Raw genomic sequence first — 19722 nt, 5'->3', positions numbered from 1 at the left:
ATGTCTGTCAGCCCTGTTCTCTTTGAAGTATAAAAGCTCGGATAATTCTATCCATTGTGTAAGTTGAACTAATGTCCAAAACTTAGGGACCGCGGAAAACAAGAATCAATTCCACTTTCATAAGGTTTCATTAATAATAAAGTAAAAGCTCTAAATACCTAAACCAGGTGTAAGAATCCCACTGAAATGAAGTTGATTTCACAAGTGCACACACACCCCTTCACAAGATGTAGTAGTGAATTTTGGAAAATAAAAAGGCTCTGATATTTTGCTTAATCTTGCTTGGAACTTTTATATAAATAGTTATTTTTCTCTGTTGTTCCTGTGTATATTAGCTCATCAGTTTTTAACATTTTCAGCTAGAGTAAAAAAGTTCAGCTGAACAAGGTCTTTTCTCCTTTTAACATTTTCGGCTAGAGTCAATGGACCTAATCAAGCAGAAGAGAGAAAAAGATTTTTAAATCATCTCAGTAATCTAAGACTAGACATGTTCAAAAGAACTCCAAGTGATTGTTTTTTTATCTGATTGACTTGGCTTGATTTCGAGAAATTTCTCCCAATTTCTATGTTCAATTTCCTTTGGCTTTTGAGCTCAAGAGAGAATCTCATCTCAAGAAAACCTCATCAACCAGTCACCAGTTATTCATAATCAAAATATTCTAAACTTCAAAGTTTAGTGTTTACTTTTTCATCCAACCAACAAAACCCGTAAACCTGAATGTCAAAATATCATATCAAATAAAAAAGAGGCAGACAAAAGATAAAAAAAAATAAAAATTACGAAACAGCTGGCGTGGGCATGACGGCAAGTGCGCGGCAGCGTGTGCAATGGTAGTGTGGGCTCGACAGCGGCGACACGATGATGTGGGTCAGAGGACGTGCGAATCTGAAATAACACGAATTAGAACAATAAGCACAAGCACCACAACGAAATGCATCAAATTAAACACCCGAACCACAATATGCAAGAAAGTTCTAAAAAATTCAAACCCAAACTGAAAGAGCAATGTCCAATGTGAGAATAAATGTGAAAAGGAAAAGAGTAATTAGGGCTAGAATGAAGATTACCAATGACGACCTCAGTGTGGGCACGACAGCAAGTGCACGGCGGCATCTGGGATGGCGGTGCAATGATGTGGGTGAGAGGACGCGCGCTCGCGTGGGTGAGTGAGAAAGGCAGCGAGCGTGCGGTACCGTGGCTGTGACGGAGGCCTAGGCGCGATTGCGAGGCAAATTGCCCCCTTTGGGGCACTTTTAAAAAGTATTTTCCCAATGGGGTCATTTTTAAACTTTTTTTGTCAAATGACTCTTTTGCACGTAAATTGCATGTAAGTCTCAAGCAAACCGCTCGAACTGGCGAGTTCGCTGGCAGTGAAGAACCCGCCATCCCCATTGGCGATTTCGCCATGCATGGGGGAACCGCCAGTTTGCCTAGCGAGTTCGTGGTAGGAGGTAAGAGATGACACATGCTATGTCGCAGGGGTGCAGGGGGACAGGGAAGTGCCATTGGCACTGGCGGGTTGCAGGAAAGAACTCGCCACCAGTATTGGCGAGTTGCTTTTTCAAAAAAATTTCCGCTTATAGAGCAACGCGAGGCAGCTCCCTTATGCATGCATTCGTTTCTTCTCTTTGGATTCCTTCACTGCATTCCTTTCTTTTCTTGATTCCTGCTTCCAGTGCATTCGGTTCTTCTCTTCCGGGTTTGTGTTCTTGGTAAGCATTTTGTTAACTGAAAATTTTAAATTTTTTTTGTGTGATATATATGTTAAGTATAATTGATATATTAATATTAATTGATAAATTTTTTATGTGTTGTAGGTGAAGTTTTTGATCCTGTTTGCCCTACACTGCTTGGTTGCTTTTCTTAGTACGTGTTTTCGGTAAGTTAATTTTTTTTTATCCTATTTGTCCTATACTTTTGTGTTATATATATATATGTTAAATTAATTTCAGTTGACATATTAATATTATTTAGGTTAGGTTTTTGTAAGTTGTAAGTTATTAGTTGTGTTATATATATATATATATATATATATATATATATATATATATATATATATATATATATATATATATATGTTAAGTTAGTTTTAGTTGATTTATAAATATTATTTTAAGAATATTAGTTAGGTTAGTATAAATATGTTAAGTTAGTATTAATTGTGCTTTTTGTTAGTTTTTGATAATATTATTTTGTTTAGATTTTATAAATTAGTATGATATTATTTGTTTTATATATGTGTAGATTTTGGTTAGTATACATATGTTACGTTTGTTTAGTTTAGGTGGTAATTTTAAATTTTAAGTAGTACCTTAAAATAATAAAATTATTTGTGTTATATGTATATGTTATAATTTTAGTTGATATTTAATTATTTGTGTTATACGGTACATTAGTTGTAGTTAATTTGTGAATATGAATTTGTTGAAGTTTTTTAAATTGGTATGTTATTATTATTTGGTTTAGATTTTTTAGATTTGTATGGTATTATTTATGTTATATATATGGTATGTTAGGTTTAGTTAGAATGTTAATATTATTTAGTTTACTTATTTTTAATTTTTATTGGAATATATGATACATTTTTAATTATATATATATATATATATATATATATATTGTTTAAATTTTTGTTTCCATAGTATTTTTTGGATATATTTTAATTTATTTGTCTAATATATGTAATTTAATTTAAATTTTATTAATCGGAAAAAAATTGGTAATTTATTTTAATTTATGTATGTATTTAAATTTTTAATTTTGTTATTTGTATAGTATTTTAGTTAGTATTTTATGTTTTTTATGTAATTTAATTTATAATTTTGTTATTTGTATAGTATTTTGTTGTTCAAATTTATGTATTTTGTTATTTATTGAGATTTTAATTAATTTGTTGTAAGTGAAATTAATTTTTTTTATGTTAAATTTTTGCTGTAAATTTTTTGTATTATATTTTATTTTACAATATCAATGGCATCTTCGTCGTCATCTTCATCAAGTATACAAATTAAGTCTTGTCCAATAGATGGAGACATTTTATGGATACAACCTAAACATGTTTCAAAACATGTTTGGAATGAGGAACTAGACAGAAAATTGCACATCAGATGAGTTGTCCCGATTTATCAAGGTCAAGAAGAAATAACAGAGTAAATTATTCCTCTGCTTCGACAATCTAGGTTTTATTGGATAATGAATATGGGCTACCTCAAAATAAATTCGTCATTAATTACTGCCTTAATTGAAAGATGGAGGCCCGAAACCCATACATCTCACATGAGATGCGGAGGGTGTACGATTACTCTTCAAGACGTCTCTGTATTATTAGGTCTGCGTGTTGATGGAGCACCATTAATTGGTCAGACTAATCTTGATTGGGCTGAATTGTGTGAAGAATTGTTGAGCGTCAGACCACAGGAAGGTGAACTTCAAGGCAGTGTGATCAAATTAAGTTGGTTGGCGCACCATTTTTTACAGATAAATATTCATGACGGTAACGTAGAACATCTACAAAGGTTTACCCGTGCATGGATCCTCAGATTCATAGGAGGTGTTCTATTTGTTGACAAAAGCAGCAGTAAAGTTTTCCTAAGGTACCTCCAATGACTTTGAACAGTGCAGCACCTATGCATGGGCACCTGCCGTGCTTGCTTATTTATATAGAGAGATGTTCAACACCGCCGATTACAAAATCAAATCAATCAGAAGTATGTACATCTTAATCCAAATGTGGGCATGGAAACGCTGCACGACTTTGACTCCAAAGAGGACTCCTCCTGTAATAGAAAATAAACCACTCAGACACAGGTTAATTGTTTTAAAAATAAGATTTCATTTGAAAATAATTAATAATGTAACGCGTTGCCACTAATTATTTCATATTTTTTTTGTAGGTGGCTGCGACGTGGAAACCAGCATATTGGCAATGATGATCTCATAGTTTTTCATCGTAGATTGGATATCATGAAACGACATGAGGTAAGAACATCGTTATATATTCGTTACATAATAAATAAAATGTCATGTTAAAGTCAAAATTAACAACTGTGTTATTGTATGCAGTTTCTGTGGGAGCCTTACACAACAACTGTTATGTCGACGTTGCCTCTAATTTGTTTGGTTGGTAGTGTAGCGTGGTGCGCAATGGTGCCACTCATTTGTTTCCATATTGTTGAGTGGCACCAACCGGATAGAGTGTTGCGACAATTTGGAATGCAACAACGTATTCCCGAGTGTCCTTCGCAACCACAGAATATCCATGGGCTAACGCAGAAAGGCAAACAAGATGAAAATTAGTTCCAGCTGTTGGCCCCAATGATCAGTCAATGGAACAATAGAGCTGAGTTTAGGATCGACGTTTATCCTCGACATGAGGACCTATTGAGTTTTAACTCCGATTACATGGTCTGGTATAGGCAAAAAACAAAGATGTTTATTGACCCAAACAATGCAAACACAACTAAATTGGTATTTATTTCTTTTTGAATATTTAACTTCAATTTATTTTGTAAAGCATCGGCATTAATTTCCTGATCCTAATAATTGCAGGGTAAAGTTGCGGAGACATTACAGTATATGGTGTCACCATAAGAGAGGAACACATGGACAATTGATGATCTCGTGCCTTATGTGGAGAAGATAACGATCTTATCCGAAGAGCAAGAGAGGATCACTAAGCCTGTGGCACATGGTCCAGCATCAGAGCGTCGATTTCCCCCACAACAGTTTCACATGCTTCAGTCAAGTGTTGAAACTCGGGGTTTTGACAGACGAAGGGAGGTTGTTGAAGCGGAAGATTTTTCCCAACAAATGGAGCAACGTGGCCATGGAATGTATTACACACCACCAACATTTTCTCAGTATCCTTCGCAGATGTATCAGTATCCTTTCGAAGGTCATGACACTGATATGTCTGCAAGCGAACATTCGTTTGGTGGTGTTGCGGAAACACATCCTCATTTTTCATGGCCGACTATGACCCCTTCGCAACAACATGATGCCCCAATGGCAACACCTAATGCCCCATTAGCTCTGCAATGAAATGTACCCGGAGCAATACCTGATATGAGTGACTTATTAGGTGTTGGTTTGCGTCATGTTTTTTCTGCTGAGGCTGAGCAAGAAGGGCAGAGACAACGCGCAAGAAGAAATGCTGATCGTCAAGCCCGAAGGTAGGATCGACCAAGTGGCACATCCTCACGCCATCACGGACACCATAATGACTGATTTTGATGTCTCTGTTTAAAATTGTTGTTGTATCTTTGTAATTTGAATTTCACACTTAATTTATGATATCTCATACTACTTGTTATGGAATTTCATTTTCAATGACTATTTGTTATGGAATCACCATCACGGACACCATAATGACTATTTTTATGTCGCGCATCAAACTAGAATAATAAATAAAGTTATGAAGAAAAACTAAAGTAGACAAATGAAAATAAGTAATGGTACTAACTAACGACAAACACCAATTTCAACTTCTAAATGTAATTTTATTTCATTACATGCATCAGTCTGGAATTTTTCCACCAACCTATTTGCTCAAATTATAAGGTTCATCATCAGAAGCTGCATAAATTTGAAGGGTTTAGGGCTTAGGGTTTATGATTTATTATTTACGGTTTAGGGTGTAGTGTTTAATGTTTGAGGTGTAGGGTTTAGGGTTGGGGGATTAGAGTTTAGGCTTTAGAGTTTAGGGCTTATGGTCTAGAGCTTAGTGTTTAGGGTTTAGGGTTTAGTGTTGGGGGATTAGGGTCTAGGGTTTAGGGTTTAGCATTTAGGGTTTATGGTGTAGGGTGGAGGATGTAGGGTTAATGGTGGAGGGTTTAGGGTTTAGGATTCAAGACAACTTAAACCAATACAAGTATCAATTTCGAAAATATGTAATGTTTCTATCACACGCATTCTCCTTTAGTATCAATATCCATAATAAGTAATGTATAAATTTGCTGACAAAAGTACACCTTCAAAATTAACTAACTGACAATTTCATTGAACACCACAAAGTAAATACATTGAACAGAACCTAAGCCAATACAAGTCACTCACCTAACATACATAAATCAATTAAATGAATTACTCCCACGGTCAGATTACATTGGACATCGGCGCCTATTGTGCCCTTCTGCTCCACATCTACTACATTTTTGTCGGTGCTCAGATGGTTCGAGCCAATCCATGTCGTTCCTTATCCTTGTTGATTTTGGCCGACCTTTCGCACGAATTGTAGTTGGGTTAGGGATAAGTGTCCATGCGTCATCAGAAGGAGGAATAGCCGCTTCATTCCCAAGAGACCACCATTGTGCGAAGTAAGCTTTTAAGATGTGCTCATTTGTGTAAACAACATCTATATATTGGTAGTAGTTCATGCTCACGAAGCTGCAATAATGTGTGGACATGGATAGTGAAGCACATAATACCTTCCGCATTGACAATGATGACCATTCAAGTTAACTGCCCACTTTTGTCCACCACGTTGCGTTATAGGGTTGAAGGTCTCCTCTACTTCAAACCTTGTGGAGTGGATATCATATACGTGAACGATGTGCGTACAAGCTTGTTCTTGATTTTTCCTAAGTTCTTTAACAAGCTTTGAACAATATACTTGTCTTTCATTTAACTGTCTTTGAGCTTGGCGGCCATGCTCAACAAAGTACTTTCGACACCTACTGTACGTTGATTTGACCAATGCTGTTATGGGAATGTTGCGACAATCCTTCAAAACCTTATTGATACATTCTGAGAGGTTGGTTGTCATGTGGCCATATCGACGTCCTTCTCTATCATAAGCCATTGTCCATTTTTCCTTTGAAATGCGATCAATCCATGTTGCTATGGCTGGACTCAGTTGACGAAATTTTTCTAAATTTTGATCGAAATTGCGCTTGCAAGGAGTGTAGGCTGCATAAAATTAGTTATGAATAAAAATTTTAAGTATATATGAAAGTTAAATAAACGTGACCATCGAATAAGAAATCTTACCGAATTTCTTCAACATTTTTTTTTGTTTGGCATTATTGAATTTTCAATTGAAGTTGCTTGCTATGTGTCGCACGTAGTAGACATGATAACCGTGGGGAGGTTGCCAACCAAGTGCTTCGTTAGCGAAAACGGACTTTATACTCGCGTGTCGATCAGATATCAGACAAATACCATTTTTATCTGTGACGTGTTCACGCAAGTGTGCCAAAAACCATGACCACGCTGTCAACGTCTCACCTTCGACCACCGCGAATGCTAGAGGAAGAAAAACACCATTTCCATCTTGTGATGTGGCCATTAAGAGGATCCCACAGTATTTGCCGTCAAATGTGTGCCATCAACTTGTATGATTGGCTTACAGTACTTGAAAGCCTCTTTACATTGGCCAAAAGTTCAAAAAACTCTATGAAACTGACGGTGTTTGTGACTTACCGTATTCCCAACGATAAAATCGTCATGTAGTATTTGAAAATATGATCTAGGAGAATGATTTTGCATGTGTGTTAGCCACGACAAAAGTTTCGCATATGACTCATCCCAATCGCCATATTCAATTGCAATGACTTTCTGTTTCGCCAACCAAGCTTTTTTGTACGACACCTTGTATGCAAATTCACTATTAATCCTCTCTTGAATCAATGAAACTTTTATTGATGGATCTTCTCTGATCATGCATGTCAATAGAATAACAAAATTTAAATGACAATTAATACTAAACAATAACATAATATGAACATAAAATACATACCTACTACACAAGTGGCAATTAAATATGAATCAAGCTTCTCGTGATCTTCGGTCATGGTCATATTGAGACATGTGTGTGGTCCACCCCATTGAGTGACTTTCCATGAATCAATTTTTTTAGATAAAATTGCCCTCATATAGAAAGGGCAAGGACAATTTACATTTTTATTTAAGCAACAAACGACATACTTGTTCCATTTGCTTTCAACCACTTTGAAACTTTGATGCACCTTCATAAGATATTGTTTGACTGCATTCTTGACCGCATCTTTACTATCAAAATCCATGCCAACATATAACTCTAGGCCAACATTAAAACTGGATGGCATCTCCAAACCACAAATGTCCTCCTCATCAGGATGACTCCAGTTGATATTATTATAATGCAAAACATCATTCCAAAATGGATTTTGAATTCCTTGTACACCTAATAGTCCAAAAAAAATTCAAATCATACTTATTTAGCATTAAATACAATTGTCGTCAAATAATAAATGTATTGACATATTTTTTAAGAGGAAATTATACCTTCTGCTGGGTGAATAATTCTTACTGGTTGAATCATGTCGATAACTTCATCGTCTGTATCAGATATACCGTCAATACTATCATCTTCGTCTAAAGATTCTTCTACGTATGAGTTAGACACAAGATAATCATCATCATCATCATCTTCATCACCATGTAAATTGCTCACATTTCTTGGCAGTTGTGTCTCATTATTAGATAAATTATTTCCACATGATGTAAGAGAATTTGCAGAATTAAATATAGAACCACCAGCCACATCCTTTTCTATGTACAATTCCAGAACTGACATTTGATCTTGTTGTTGAAAACTTTCGAGCATGGTTTCAACATCTTCATTATCACAAATTTGCAACGCAACATATTTTCCAGATACTAAAAATCTACAACTGATAGCGCAAATAATTTCATTATTTTCTAACTTTACCATAACTTTATATTAAAATAAATTTCCACACTCAAAATACTTACTTCAAATAATTATGATGTTACAAATTTTTTTACTTTCAAACACTTTTGACAATACACGCTTGATCAATTTTTAACACACTAACAAAGTATCAACACCAACCATATCTAATTAAAAATATACTAAAAATTTCATATTTACAAAAAATTTTCGAGACTCAAATATTTTCTTTAAATAAATATGATGACAAATTTCTTCTATTTTATACACACAAACAAGCATATAAAATATAAAAATAATTTAATTAAAAAATTATTAAAAACTATACATTCAAACTGCTCTAAAAAATTACTTAAAAAATATTTTATAATACAAATTATTTGACTGAAAATTACGAACCTGATTCAGAAATTTAAGCCTCAAGAAGCAAATTTCAAACCTTATGCGGACAAATTTAAATCTCAAGAACGCTCACAGTTTTTGAAAACTGAAATCTAGTTTTGAACATATAGCAACACCGAAGTAATTTTTGCATATATAAAGGCCCTAAATCGCCATCCCAAATGGCTATTCCCTTCGCCCTAAATCACCAATGGCAGTTGCAACTTACCTTTGGTCTGCCATCTGAAAAAGCAAGCCTGCCACCTGAGCCTACGACTGCAACTTCTGCAACTTGGAACTCGCTAGTTTGACTGGCGGTTCCCTATGTAACGTACATATTGCCATTGGCACTGGCGATTCCTTCACAAACACCAAACTCGCCAGTTCCATTGGCGGTTTGCGTGGTGCATGCATGCATATTACGTAGAAAACAACTCCCTCGCGGAAATAGTTTCAAAACGATCCCATATGGGGAAATAGTTTATAAAAGCGCCCCAAACAAGGAAATTTGCCCGATTGCGATGGCAGCGTGGGTGATTGAGTGAGTGAGACGATAAAGAGAGCTATCAGAAACGTTTTGGGTAAAATTTAAATTTCCATGCATATTGGGTAAAATTTAAATTTCTCACAGAACTAAATTTCTGGTAAAAATTTGTTAATAATTTATACTTTTTAATGTAAAAATTATTTGTTAATAAATTTTGTTGGTAATTTAAATATTTTTGACAGAATATAATTTGTCAGTTCCGTCAATCATTCAAATATATAAACTAAAAATACATTTTTAATTTAATTAATTTTGCATATTATTGCAATAAGCCAAGTATTTTCTTTTCTTGCCATATGGAATATAGCAGATAAATTAAATTATATCTTTGGTGGCAAAAAATACAAATCAAACGTAAAAACGTGTTCTCTGAACAAGACTAACAATGATCGTGAAGTATTTTTATCCTTCCTCCTAAAATATTTCTAAAACTAATGAAACTATATTGGTCCTTAAATTATTAGAAATCATGCTACATTGTAACTGAAGTATTGGATTTTTTTTTTCAAATTAGTCTCTCAATGCTAGTAAAATATATCAATCGAGAGACTAAATTAATGAATATAATACTTTACAACCTACATATATAATTTCATTAATTTCATAAATTTAAGGATTATTCAGGAGAGATCGTCATACTCTAAGATAGGTAGGGGTGAAAATAGATCAGATCAGATTTTGAAAGATCTGAGTTTAGCCTAGGATGAATTTTTGAGGCCTGAACCTGACCTATAATCTATCAAAGACTTTTATTTTGACTTGGTCTAACCTTTTTAAAAGTCAAGCCTGACCTGAGACATTAAATCTTTAATATTCCTTTGCTCTCGAGTAGGAACGTAATATAAAAGTTAAAGGAAAATGAAACATTAACAAGAATAAGAAAGCTAATAAAATAATGAGGAATATAAAAAGGAACATGACTCACACTTAAATTGTAATTAAAATCTTACTTGATTATAAGAATAGAAGTTATGAAATAGTAATGTGTAATCAAAGTTTGATAGTTTGAAAAAAAATTTAATTGTACTCAAAAAATAATATAAGTATATATTGGTATCCAAAAAATAATATATATATATGCAGGCTTATCAGATTTATAAGACTTTTTAATAAGCATAAGTCTGGTCTATTTAATTTAATAGACTTTTAAAAAAAGTCTGAGTCTAACCTTTTAATTAAATAGGTCAGTTCAGACTAGACTTTATGTAGGTCAAGTCCTAGGCCCCTGTAGACTAACCTGACGTATTTCCACCCCTACTTAAACATTAAATTAATATTTAATTGAAATACCTATCAAGTATTTAATCCGTTGGCTGTATAACAACGGCCAAACAAATAATGACAATATAGAAAGGAGTCTGAAATTAATTATTAGACGTAACTCTTAGATGATGAAGCTCCACCTTAGACCACTTATTAATACGATTACGGGTTCCAATTACCTTCATAATGATATAATGATTTCTTCATGTTGTATATCTAATATGTAATAGTAACTTACAATTAAGAATAATGAGAGGAAAATGAATCAAATACCTGCTCATCCCAATTAGTTTTGTAGGTGATTATAGTTAATTAGCACTATAGTTTGAATCAGTGTCCCAAACAACATTCCAATCCAAATACCCTACAAAAGAAAGTCTTTCCAATGGATGAAACATCAATATCTCAATTTCAATTCAAACATGAGTTTGATTCCCAATCCATGTTTTGAGAAATATTTACCATTTGAAAAAAGGAAAAATTGAGTCCTTATCTAAAAAAATGCCTTGAGAGGGAGCAGATATGATTGTTGTAATTGTCACTTTCCTAATTTCTCCATGTGTAAGATTTTCAAATCGTTAGATACGATTGTTGAAATTATCACTTTCCTAATTTCTCCTTTGACCTTTCCTCTAACCTCTCTCCACTCTGAAACATCATTCTTGCTTCCAAAAATCACACCTCCATTAGAACCTTTCTAAAAATCATTTCGGACAATTGTATTGTACTTTATATATATATTTTTTATAGATGGCAAGTATTTATGGACATCACTCATGCTCTTCGGACCATACTGGATATAAGGAAAGTGACCCTTTACATTGAAGTATACATGCAAGGATATAGTGTAGGTACAAAGGCAAGCATAAGACTGCGACACTTTAGGAGAATGCACATATGGAGGAGGAAGACTCACTATCAATTTGTTTTGTATTTAGTTATAAATTTTGTACTTCATTCTTGTATTTTGTTATTGAACGTCGTGTTATGTATCTATGATTATTTTAGTATGATTTCTTTTATATTCACTCATCCATCTATACTTACCAAGTTATTTTTGAAAAATAGTTCACGGAATTGTTTTAATCCAACTCCTTTAAAAAAAAACCCACAATAAATACCAAATTTCAAAATTAAAATTTTCTCAATTATAAAACAGAAACAAGTTTACCAAATTAAAATTTAAATATTTTGGGTTTACGTTAATGGTGGTATGATATATCCCAATTTATATACCAATATAATTGTCTACTGGTAATTATATATTTATTAGTTGATATAGGAAAATAATGTACATAATTAAGTTGATCATGCGCTATACCACTAGCGTATATCATAATGTCTATTGTTAAAAAGTTAACTTAATCACATAAAAATTAAATGAATGAAGATATTTTTCATAATTTTTTATAGACTACATATATCCATTTCACAGGAAACAATCTTAATAATTTCATTAAATATAAATAATCTATTTTGTAGTGTTTATCATATCATTCATTATCTTGAGAGTTTTTAAATTGTTGGATTCATACTTAATTAATGGAAACAATGCCTTTTCTAATTTTTATATTTCTGGTTAAACATATATGATATCGGTCCTAAAACTTAAAAAATAAAAAATAAAAAAATACGTAGATTTAGTCCAAACCAGAATACACACACATACCATAAAGCAAGGCCGGGTTCGAACATGAGACAATTCTCCTAGTAGCTTACTAGACTCTCCTCAAAACTTACTTTCCATTTAGGGATAGTGCAAGGAAATGGTCAAGGAGAGAAATGTTAGTATAAATCATGTTTATTAAATTCAATAGACTAAATAAGTAACAACTAACACATTACCATTTTATATTAAATAATCTATCTTATGTGAAAATCAAAATAACAATTAATACAAGCATTTCTACTTGAATTTGTCACAAAGTCCCTGAGTGAAAAAGTTTATATTGATTATTGAGCCAAGGCAAATATTGTTCAACTTGGGTTTTGTAGTTAGAGACCAATTCTGTATATTATTACAATAAGCCTAGTAATTTCTTTTCTTGCCAATTGGAATATAACAGATAAATAAACTTGTATCTTGGGTGAAATAAAATATAAAAAAATGAAAGAAATGTGTTCTCCAATAAAAATTAACAAATAATAATAAAATAATTGAATAAATCATTAATTTGGTCACTAAAATATTATCCTCTTTCCTGAAACCTTTTAAAATAATAATATTGTATAATAGTCCCTAAAGTATTAAAAATTATTCTACATATTCTCTCAAATATTAAAAAATTCTTCAAACTAATCCCTCAATAATAATTAGTAAAATATATTATTTCAGAGACTAAATCAATGCATATTCAATACTTTAAGGACTACTCATATAGTTTGATTAGTCTAAGGACTACTTAAAAGAGAGTGATACTTTATCTAATGTACAACACTGGGCAAACAAATAATGAGGATATAAATAGGAATCTGAAACTAATTATCTGATGTAGTTGTTTCATGATCAGATTCCACTTTAGACCACTTATTAATACGACTACGGGCTATAATTACCTGCACAAAGACATAATGATTTCATCAAGTTCTATATCTAATATGTAATAGTAACTTACAATTAAGAATAATGAGAGGAAAATGAATCAAATACCTGCTCATCCCAATTAGTTTTGTAGGTGATTATAGTTAGGACTATAGTTTGAATTAGTGTCCCAAACAACATTCCAATCCAAATACCCTACAAAGAAAGAAAGTTTGTCCAATGAATGAGAAGAGATAGGAATAAGGTACAATTTCAAATGAGGAAAGTATAACATAATAGCCTACCTTGACTTGCAAATGAATAATGTTACCAAGCACTATTCCAACCGGGATACCTATGAGGTAATAACATCCTATGTTCACATATGCTACAGTGCTCTGCCAGCCTGCTCCAACAGCCACTCCTGTTGAAGTCATACAATTTCATGTCTTTCAGACTTTGACACACACTCCCCAATTGACAAATTATTTTGACTTTATCATGTGAAAACAATAGGATCCAGATCTTAAACTGTTAACAAATTCTTTAAAACAAGACACCAAAAATTATAAAGCATACCTGAGAGTACAGGTTGAATACTATTTAGTAACAAAGAAACAGCTAACAGAGGTGACAAATCCCCCACAGCAGTAGCCACGTCTTCGTTGGAAGTAAAGAGATAAGCTACTTTTTCTCTTAAAAACAAAAAAAGAAGAAATAAGATAAACCCAATTACAAAGGATGTAAGCACTGTCACAACTATAGAGAACTTTGCAGCTTTGGAGCTTCCTCTTCCAAGTTCATTTGCCACTCTAACACTACAAATTAAGAAATATAAAGTTAATGTTCCACGCCAAAGAAGCTACAAATGAAAAATTAAATGGCAGCTTGATATATTTAATTACTATTTCGTAGATGATGACAAAAACAATGACTGCAACAGTTGAAAGGTAAACTGGTAAAGGATGTCATTACCTTGCTGCAGCCATGAAACCAAATGCTATCATCATTTCCCATCCATTGATGTTAATACTGTAAACAATAAAATTTAATCTTAATTAGGTCGAGAGAGAAGAGCCTACTATAAGTCTGGCTGATAAAATCAACAACATAAAATAAAACCTCAACATATAAATTTCAACATAGATATGCTACAATGCAAAGGATTACCATATAGATAGAGCATCAATTTGAACCTCGGCGTTTTTCATGTTACCAGTCAAAAGAATCAATATTGTGCTGTACCAGAACTCAAGACTGTAAAATATACAACTTCCAAGTTAGGAAGCATATACATTAATCTATATCCAATTTTCTATATAAAGGAAATCCAAATTTATCCAGCAATCATGGCATTTATAAAGAGCTTATTAACCCCTTTAGTTGACAGAAGAAAAACTCACCATAACATGGCACCAGATGAAATGGAAAGCTTGGCAACAGGCCAAAGATCTTTGAATGCTAAAACAGAGAAACCTTTCCATGTTTCAGGGCACCAACCACATGTAATAAATATTAGTTGACCAATATTCGGAATCCAGTATGCCAAAATTGTTGAAATCATTGCCCCAGGAATCCCATACTTGAATTGCATTGTGAATAGCCAAGAGAGGGACACATGAATGATTATTGATAAAGCTGCCAAAAATGAAATAATGACATTCTTGCTTTGAGATTGAAGGAATGTCTGGCAGTTGTTTGAGACAATATAAGCAAATAAGATAGGAATTGACCAAAGAGAAATGGTTCCTGCCACTTGTCCTATGCTCTCATCTTGGCCTAAGATAGTCAAAATTGGGCTTGTGAAGATCAACAGGGGAAGAAGACAGATTGCAGTTAAGAATAAAACTATCCATGATCTTTGAAGATACACTCCCATCATGTCATATTCTTTTGCACCGTATGCTTGTCCACAAAGTGTTGACAACGCACTTGCCATTCCTAACTACAATTGCCAGTTGACACCCACAAATAATTTATGTTATTCCTTGCCAGTACTTCTTCATTGAATAAATTGTAATGGTAGCCAATAGCCACATGAAGGTGAAGTATATATACACATTATGCGATGAAAGCTACACTCATGATCATCAACAATGTAACGTAATTTTGTATGCTGTGATAGAAGATGTTCATATGCTTCAACTTCTTAATTTACTTTAATCCCATTAACCTTTTGATGTATATGTTTTCTTACAATCCAAGATTTCCTTTCGACTAAAATCACTACTATATATAATGTACCCCAATAGATATAAACAAACCAAAAACAAAAGTCAGAAAATGTAATTTGTTTTTTCACGAGACAAAGAAGAGATCTCTATTTCTTTCAGTTGTTTTATACAAGATGATATTTTTAAAATTCTAAAAGGGTTATTCGAATAAAAATGGAAGCTTACCATTATCTGCAGATCATTGTTACCGTTGTTATTACTATTTTATCTATGTATTCATGTGTGTGTTTTTACAGTTCTTATTCAAATCCTATTGTTGCTGAGGTTGCCACTAGGTTGCCTCTCATCCGCTTAACTGATTTCCTTTGTTATTAATGATATTGTTCCTTCTTTGTTGTGGATATCTGGAAATATTTATGTACTGTTTCGGTTATTGTACTGTCTTCTTCCTTGAGGTCTTACTAATTGAGGTTCCATAAGAGAAGTATAATAATATAAGAAAATGATTGTATACATATGACAAATGCTACTTTCTATAGTTCTTTAAGGATCATCGTAGGTTCTCACTTCTCAGTCCCCTTAGGCTTGCACTCATCCCTTTCCTAGTTTGGGTGGAAATAAAGAGGAAAGAAATGAGAATGACAGAATAAAAATATTATATTTTATAATTTGTATGAGAGGAGAAATATCAAAGAAAGAAGTTATTTCCCAGATATCTACTAGAAAACACTTTTCTTGCAAATTGAAATGAAATGGGAGGAAAATATTATCTTTCGTTTTCTTGTATTTTTTTAAAAATATAATATAATTCTTTTTAAAAAAATAATATAATTTTGTTATATAAAAATAATAAATTCAAAAGCATATTTTTTAAGAGAAAAAGAGTCATGTATTAACAATATAAAAAGAATTTTACACAATCATCTAATTACAATTCAGTGATAAATTTATTGATTTTTAAAATAATTATATTAAATTTCATATTATTTTTATTTTATTTTTGTCTTCTCTTTTTTCTACTCATCCAAATTACTTCTCTTCTTTCCTTTTTTATTTTCCATCCATCTTTTTTTGGAAAAGAATTTTCTTTTCATCTGAATAACATATCTTCTCTATTTCTATAATTTACTCTTCATAATTTTATTATCTCTGTTCATCCCGAATACAAGGAAAAGTATTAATGTATCGAGGAGGGTAGCACGCACAAAGTCATTTGGTGGTGTCCACACGGTACTAATCTCTGCGGAAATTACGTATTTCAGTTTGACAGATCAGGCCAACCTGTGTTGGACCTAACTTTTTTTGTTTTTTTTCCTTATAAGAAAGATATTACAGAAGTTATGACGTGATATAAAGAGATAGAAAAAAATAAAAAATCTGACCAAGCTTCGAATTACAAACGAATCCGATTTTACAGAAGTTATGACGTGATATTACAGAAGTTATGACGTGATATAAAGAGATAGATAGAAAGTTATCAACTCTTGAAGACTCAAGCTTCGAATTACAAACGAATCCGATTTTTTACTCCAACAAAATCTGACCAAAGCAGATTCCAGCACTCATTACGTGATTAATCAAATCAAACTAGTGGGACGGAATTAACTTCTGTATGGGTACGTGACACCTTAATACTGATTTTTGTTTTTATAGATTAATATTAGTTATTAATTTGTTTTGTTAGTAAAAGAGATTCAAATCAATCTCCTCTCTCTCCTCTCTTCACCACCATACCAAATCTTATAACCCCTCCTAACACACTTATAAACTCCTTGATATTATTCAGAATAAAAGCATATCTATGAGATGAGGGAAAAATACTTATTGATTAACTCCACACTAACCACAGAATCTGATTCCAGCCACACTTTCTTCAGATTCCGAATCCAGGCTATGGTATGTGTAAGAACTGGTAATTGGTGACAAAATTGTATTTATCATATTCATTCATTGCCTGAGTTTAATATATGAACAACTTCTTCATAGTTAAAAACAGAGAGCGCTTGGCCTAGGAAAATTATTAAAATTAGAGAGTAAGAAACAAGATAACATACCAGAATACCATTGGCAAAGCGTATGATGACAGTGAACACAAGAGCATAAGCAGCGAGTTCCCTTGAACCAATATGACCAATAAATGCTTGGCTTATAACACTGATGCCAAAGGTGGTGAACCTTGTGAATATGGCTGGTGCTGCCACTATCCACATCACCTTGCTCTCTTCCCACACCCTCTTCACCAATGATAATTTCTCTTCTTCTTCTTCTTCTTCTGATTTTTTTTCTCTGCTCAACAGCTTCTTCTCTAGATTCCCCTCCATTTTTTGTGTCTTATGTCGTTGTTGGGGACTCTTAAGATCGATCAGAGACTTAACAGTTCACAAGGGAGTTTGGGGCTGATATTAAAACAGAAAATAAAAAAAAGAATGAGTATATATCTTATCGTTGCTCTTGCATGAGAGGAACAGCAACTAGACGCACACTATACACAAGAACTTCAATTTATATGCACGAGGAGGGGTACTAAGTGTAACATCCCATTTTTTTCATAAATAAATTTAATAATTTTTTTTAGTAAAAATAATAAAAATAAATAAATAGAGTAAATAATAGGTCGTAAATGCTCCTAACTATAAATAGCGCTAGGTTTTTCAGATTGATTCCTCAGCCTCCTCTGTCTCTCATTTTCGTTTTTCCCCTTCTCCTCTCAAAACCCTTTCTTTTTCCCGCCGCCCACAAAACCTGTCTCAGAAAAATGATGATCTCGGACTCATTCACCGTTGGATTGTCGTGAAATTTGAGCACCACGTTCGCAACCCAATTTCGAGAATTCTCACCGTTGGGAATTGAAAAATCATGTCTGGGCTTAGAGGAAAACCCTTCGCATTGTAGCTTTTTATTTTTCTGCAGAAACCCAAAACTGTCTCGGTAAAACTACGATCCCGGTTTCGTTAACCGTTGGATTTTCATGAAATTTGGATATGTTGCTCGAAATTAAATTTCTCACACTCTCACCGTTGGGATTTGCGAGATAATATTCTTGGTGGGAGAAAAAGGAATCGCATGAAGACAGTACAAGCGGAGGCTTCAATCTCTTCTCCGTCTCTCTGACGTTCGAGAATTCTATCGGAGCAGTCGGAGGAAAAACTTGAGGAATCTCAGGAAACCGCTATAGATGTCTCTATCGTTGTCGGAAGACACGTGAGTCCGCTTAGAGGTAAGGGATGAGTTATTCACAATTGGGAACTAGTAAGAACATGTGTAGGGATCCTTAGAGATATCAATTGGAATGGATTTTTTGGTGTTTTTGCAATTTCATTTTGTCCTTATAATTATTACAGTGAATTATATATGTTTGACAAACCAATTGTTGTGAAATTGATATGTTATTGTGTTGAGCGTGAACCCTATAAATTGAGTACTTTTTCTAATTAATATGAATTGATAAAATAAAGTAAGGAGAAATTTAGAGAGAGATATTGATTTTGTATTTTCTCTTTTTCTTGCTGTTTAGTTTTTTATATATAATCTAAAAAATTAATATCATAATTGGAACTGACCAAAGTGTTCATATAATTATTTAGAATTTGTGCATTGAAAGCTTACTTTGAAATTTGTGATTTAATATGATGTATGCTAGTTTATATATATAGAGGTAGTTATTTATATTAATAATTTATGTAAATAATATTGTAGAGTGTTATAGTATGATTCCAAAAATTATTAAGTGTTGGAGTTTGAGAATATTATGGTTAAATTTTATGAACATGTGTATGTTGTACCTTATGAATATCATTGGGAATGTTATGAGATGGTTGATGTGATGTTATGAGATGTTAAAGTGTGGACATGATATTCGATTGTGAATAAGTGGATGTGTTAACATTTGATGTTACATTAATTATATCGTGAGCTGTGAATTATACAATAACCCGACCAGTGTTTATGCGCAGTGTTAAAGAGAAAGTGTAGGTTCCTAGTTAGGAACCAGTGTTAAATTGTAGCGCAATTGTGTTAAACATGTTTAAAACATGAGTGTGAGGTCGTGGTATTGTATAATTCATGAGCAGTGCTTATAAATGAAATATGTGATGAATTGTGGAATGATATGTTGCCTTGAGATTATAATATTGTTATTGAGATTGAGTAAAAATGTAAAGTAGA

The 19722-nt window shown here is 32.9% G+C and overlaps 2 protein-coding genes and 1 long non-coding RNA gene across 3 annotated transcripts; all 3 read right to left on the bottom strand.

Moving 5' to 3' along the window:
* Positions 1–610: 610 nt before the first annotated feature.
* Positions 611–1705, bottom strand: LOC100799531 (uncharacterized). Its single transcript, XR_001386412.3, has 2 exons — positions 1069–1705; positions 611–886 (listed from the first exon to the last, which is right to left on the bottom strand). It is a non-coding gene; the product is annotated as an uncharacterized lncRNA (long non-coding RNA).
* Positions 1706–7656: 5951 nt separating this feature from the next.
* On the bottom strand, positions 7657–8618 carry LOC121174105 (uncharacterized). The gene is made up of 2 exons (XM_041012502.1): positions 8264–8618; positions 7657–8162 (listed from the first exon to the last, which is right to left on the bottom strand). The coding sequence occupies exons 1-2, from the start codon at positions 8583–8585 to the stop codon at positions 7684–7686; spliced, it is 801 nt and encodes a 266-aa protein (XP_040868436.1). The 5' UTR covers positions 8586–8618; the 3' UTR covers positions 7657–7683.
* Positions 8619–13170: 4552 nt separating this feature from the next.
* Positions 13171–18035, bottom strand: LOC100777237 (protein DETOXIFICATION 21). Its single transcript, XM_003554022.5, has 8 exons — positions 17613–18035; positions 14788–15329; positions 14555–14641; positions 14360–14416; positions 13964–14202; positions 13690–13808; positions 13514–13600; positions 13171–13419 (listed from the first exon to the last, which is right to left on the bottom strand). Exons 1-8 carry the CDS (start codon positions 17877–17879, stop codon positions 13342–13344), a joined length of 1476 nt encoding a protein of 491 aa, XP_003554070.1. The 5' UTR covers positions 17880–18035; the 3' UTR covers positions 13171–13341.
* Between the last annotated feature and the right edge of the window lie 1687 nt (positions 18036–19722).

The sequence above is a fragment of the Glycine max genome, chromosome 19 (assembly GCF_000004515.6).
Source record: "Glycine max cultivar Williams 82 chromosome 19, Glycine_max_v4.0, whole genome shotgun sequence".
In the NCBI taxonomy this organism is placed as follows: domain Eukaryota; kingdom Viridiplantae; phylum Streptophyta; class Magnoliopsida; order Fabales; family Fabaceae; genus Glycine; species Glycine max.
Note: the sequence above shows the minus strand (reverse complement) of the source record. Positions and strands in the feature narration are given on the sequence as shown.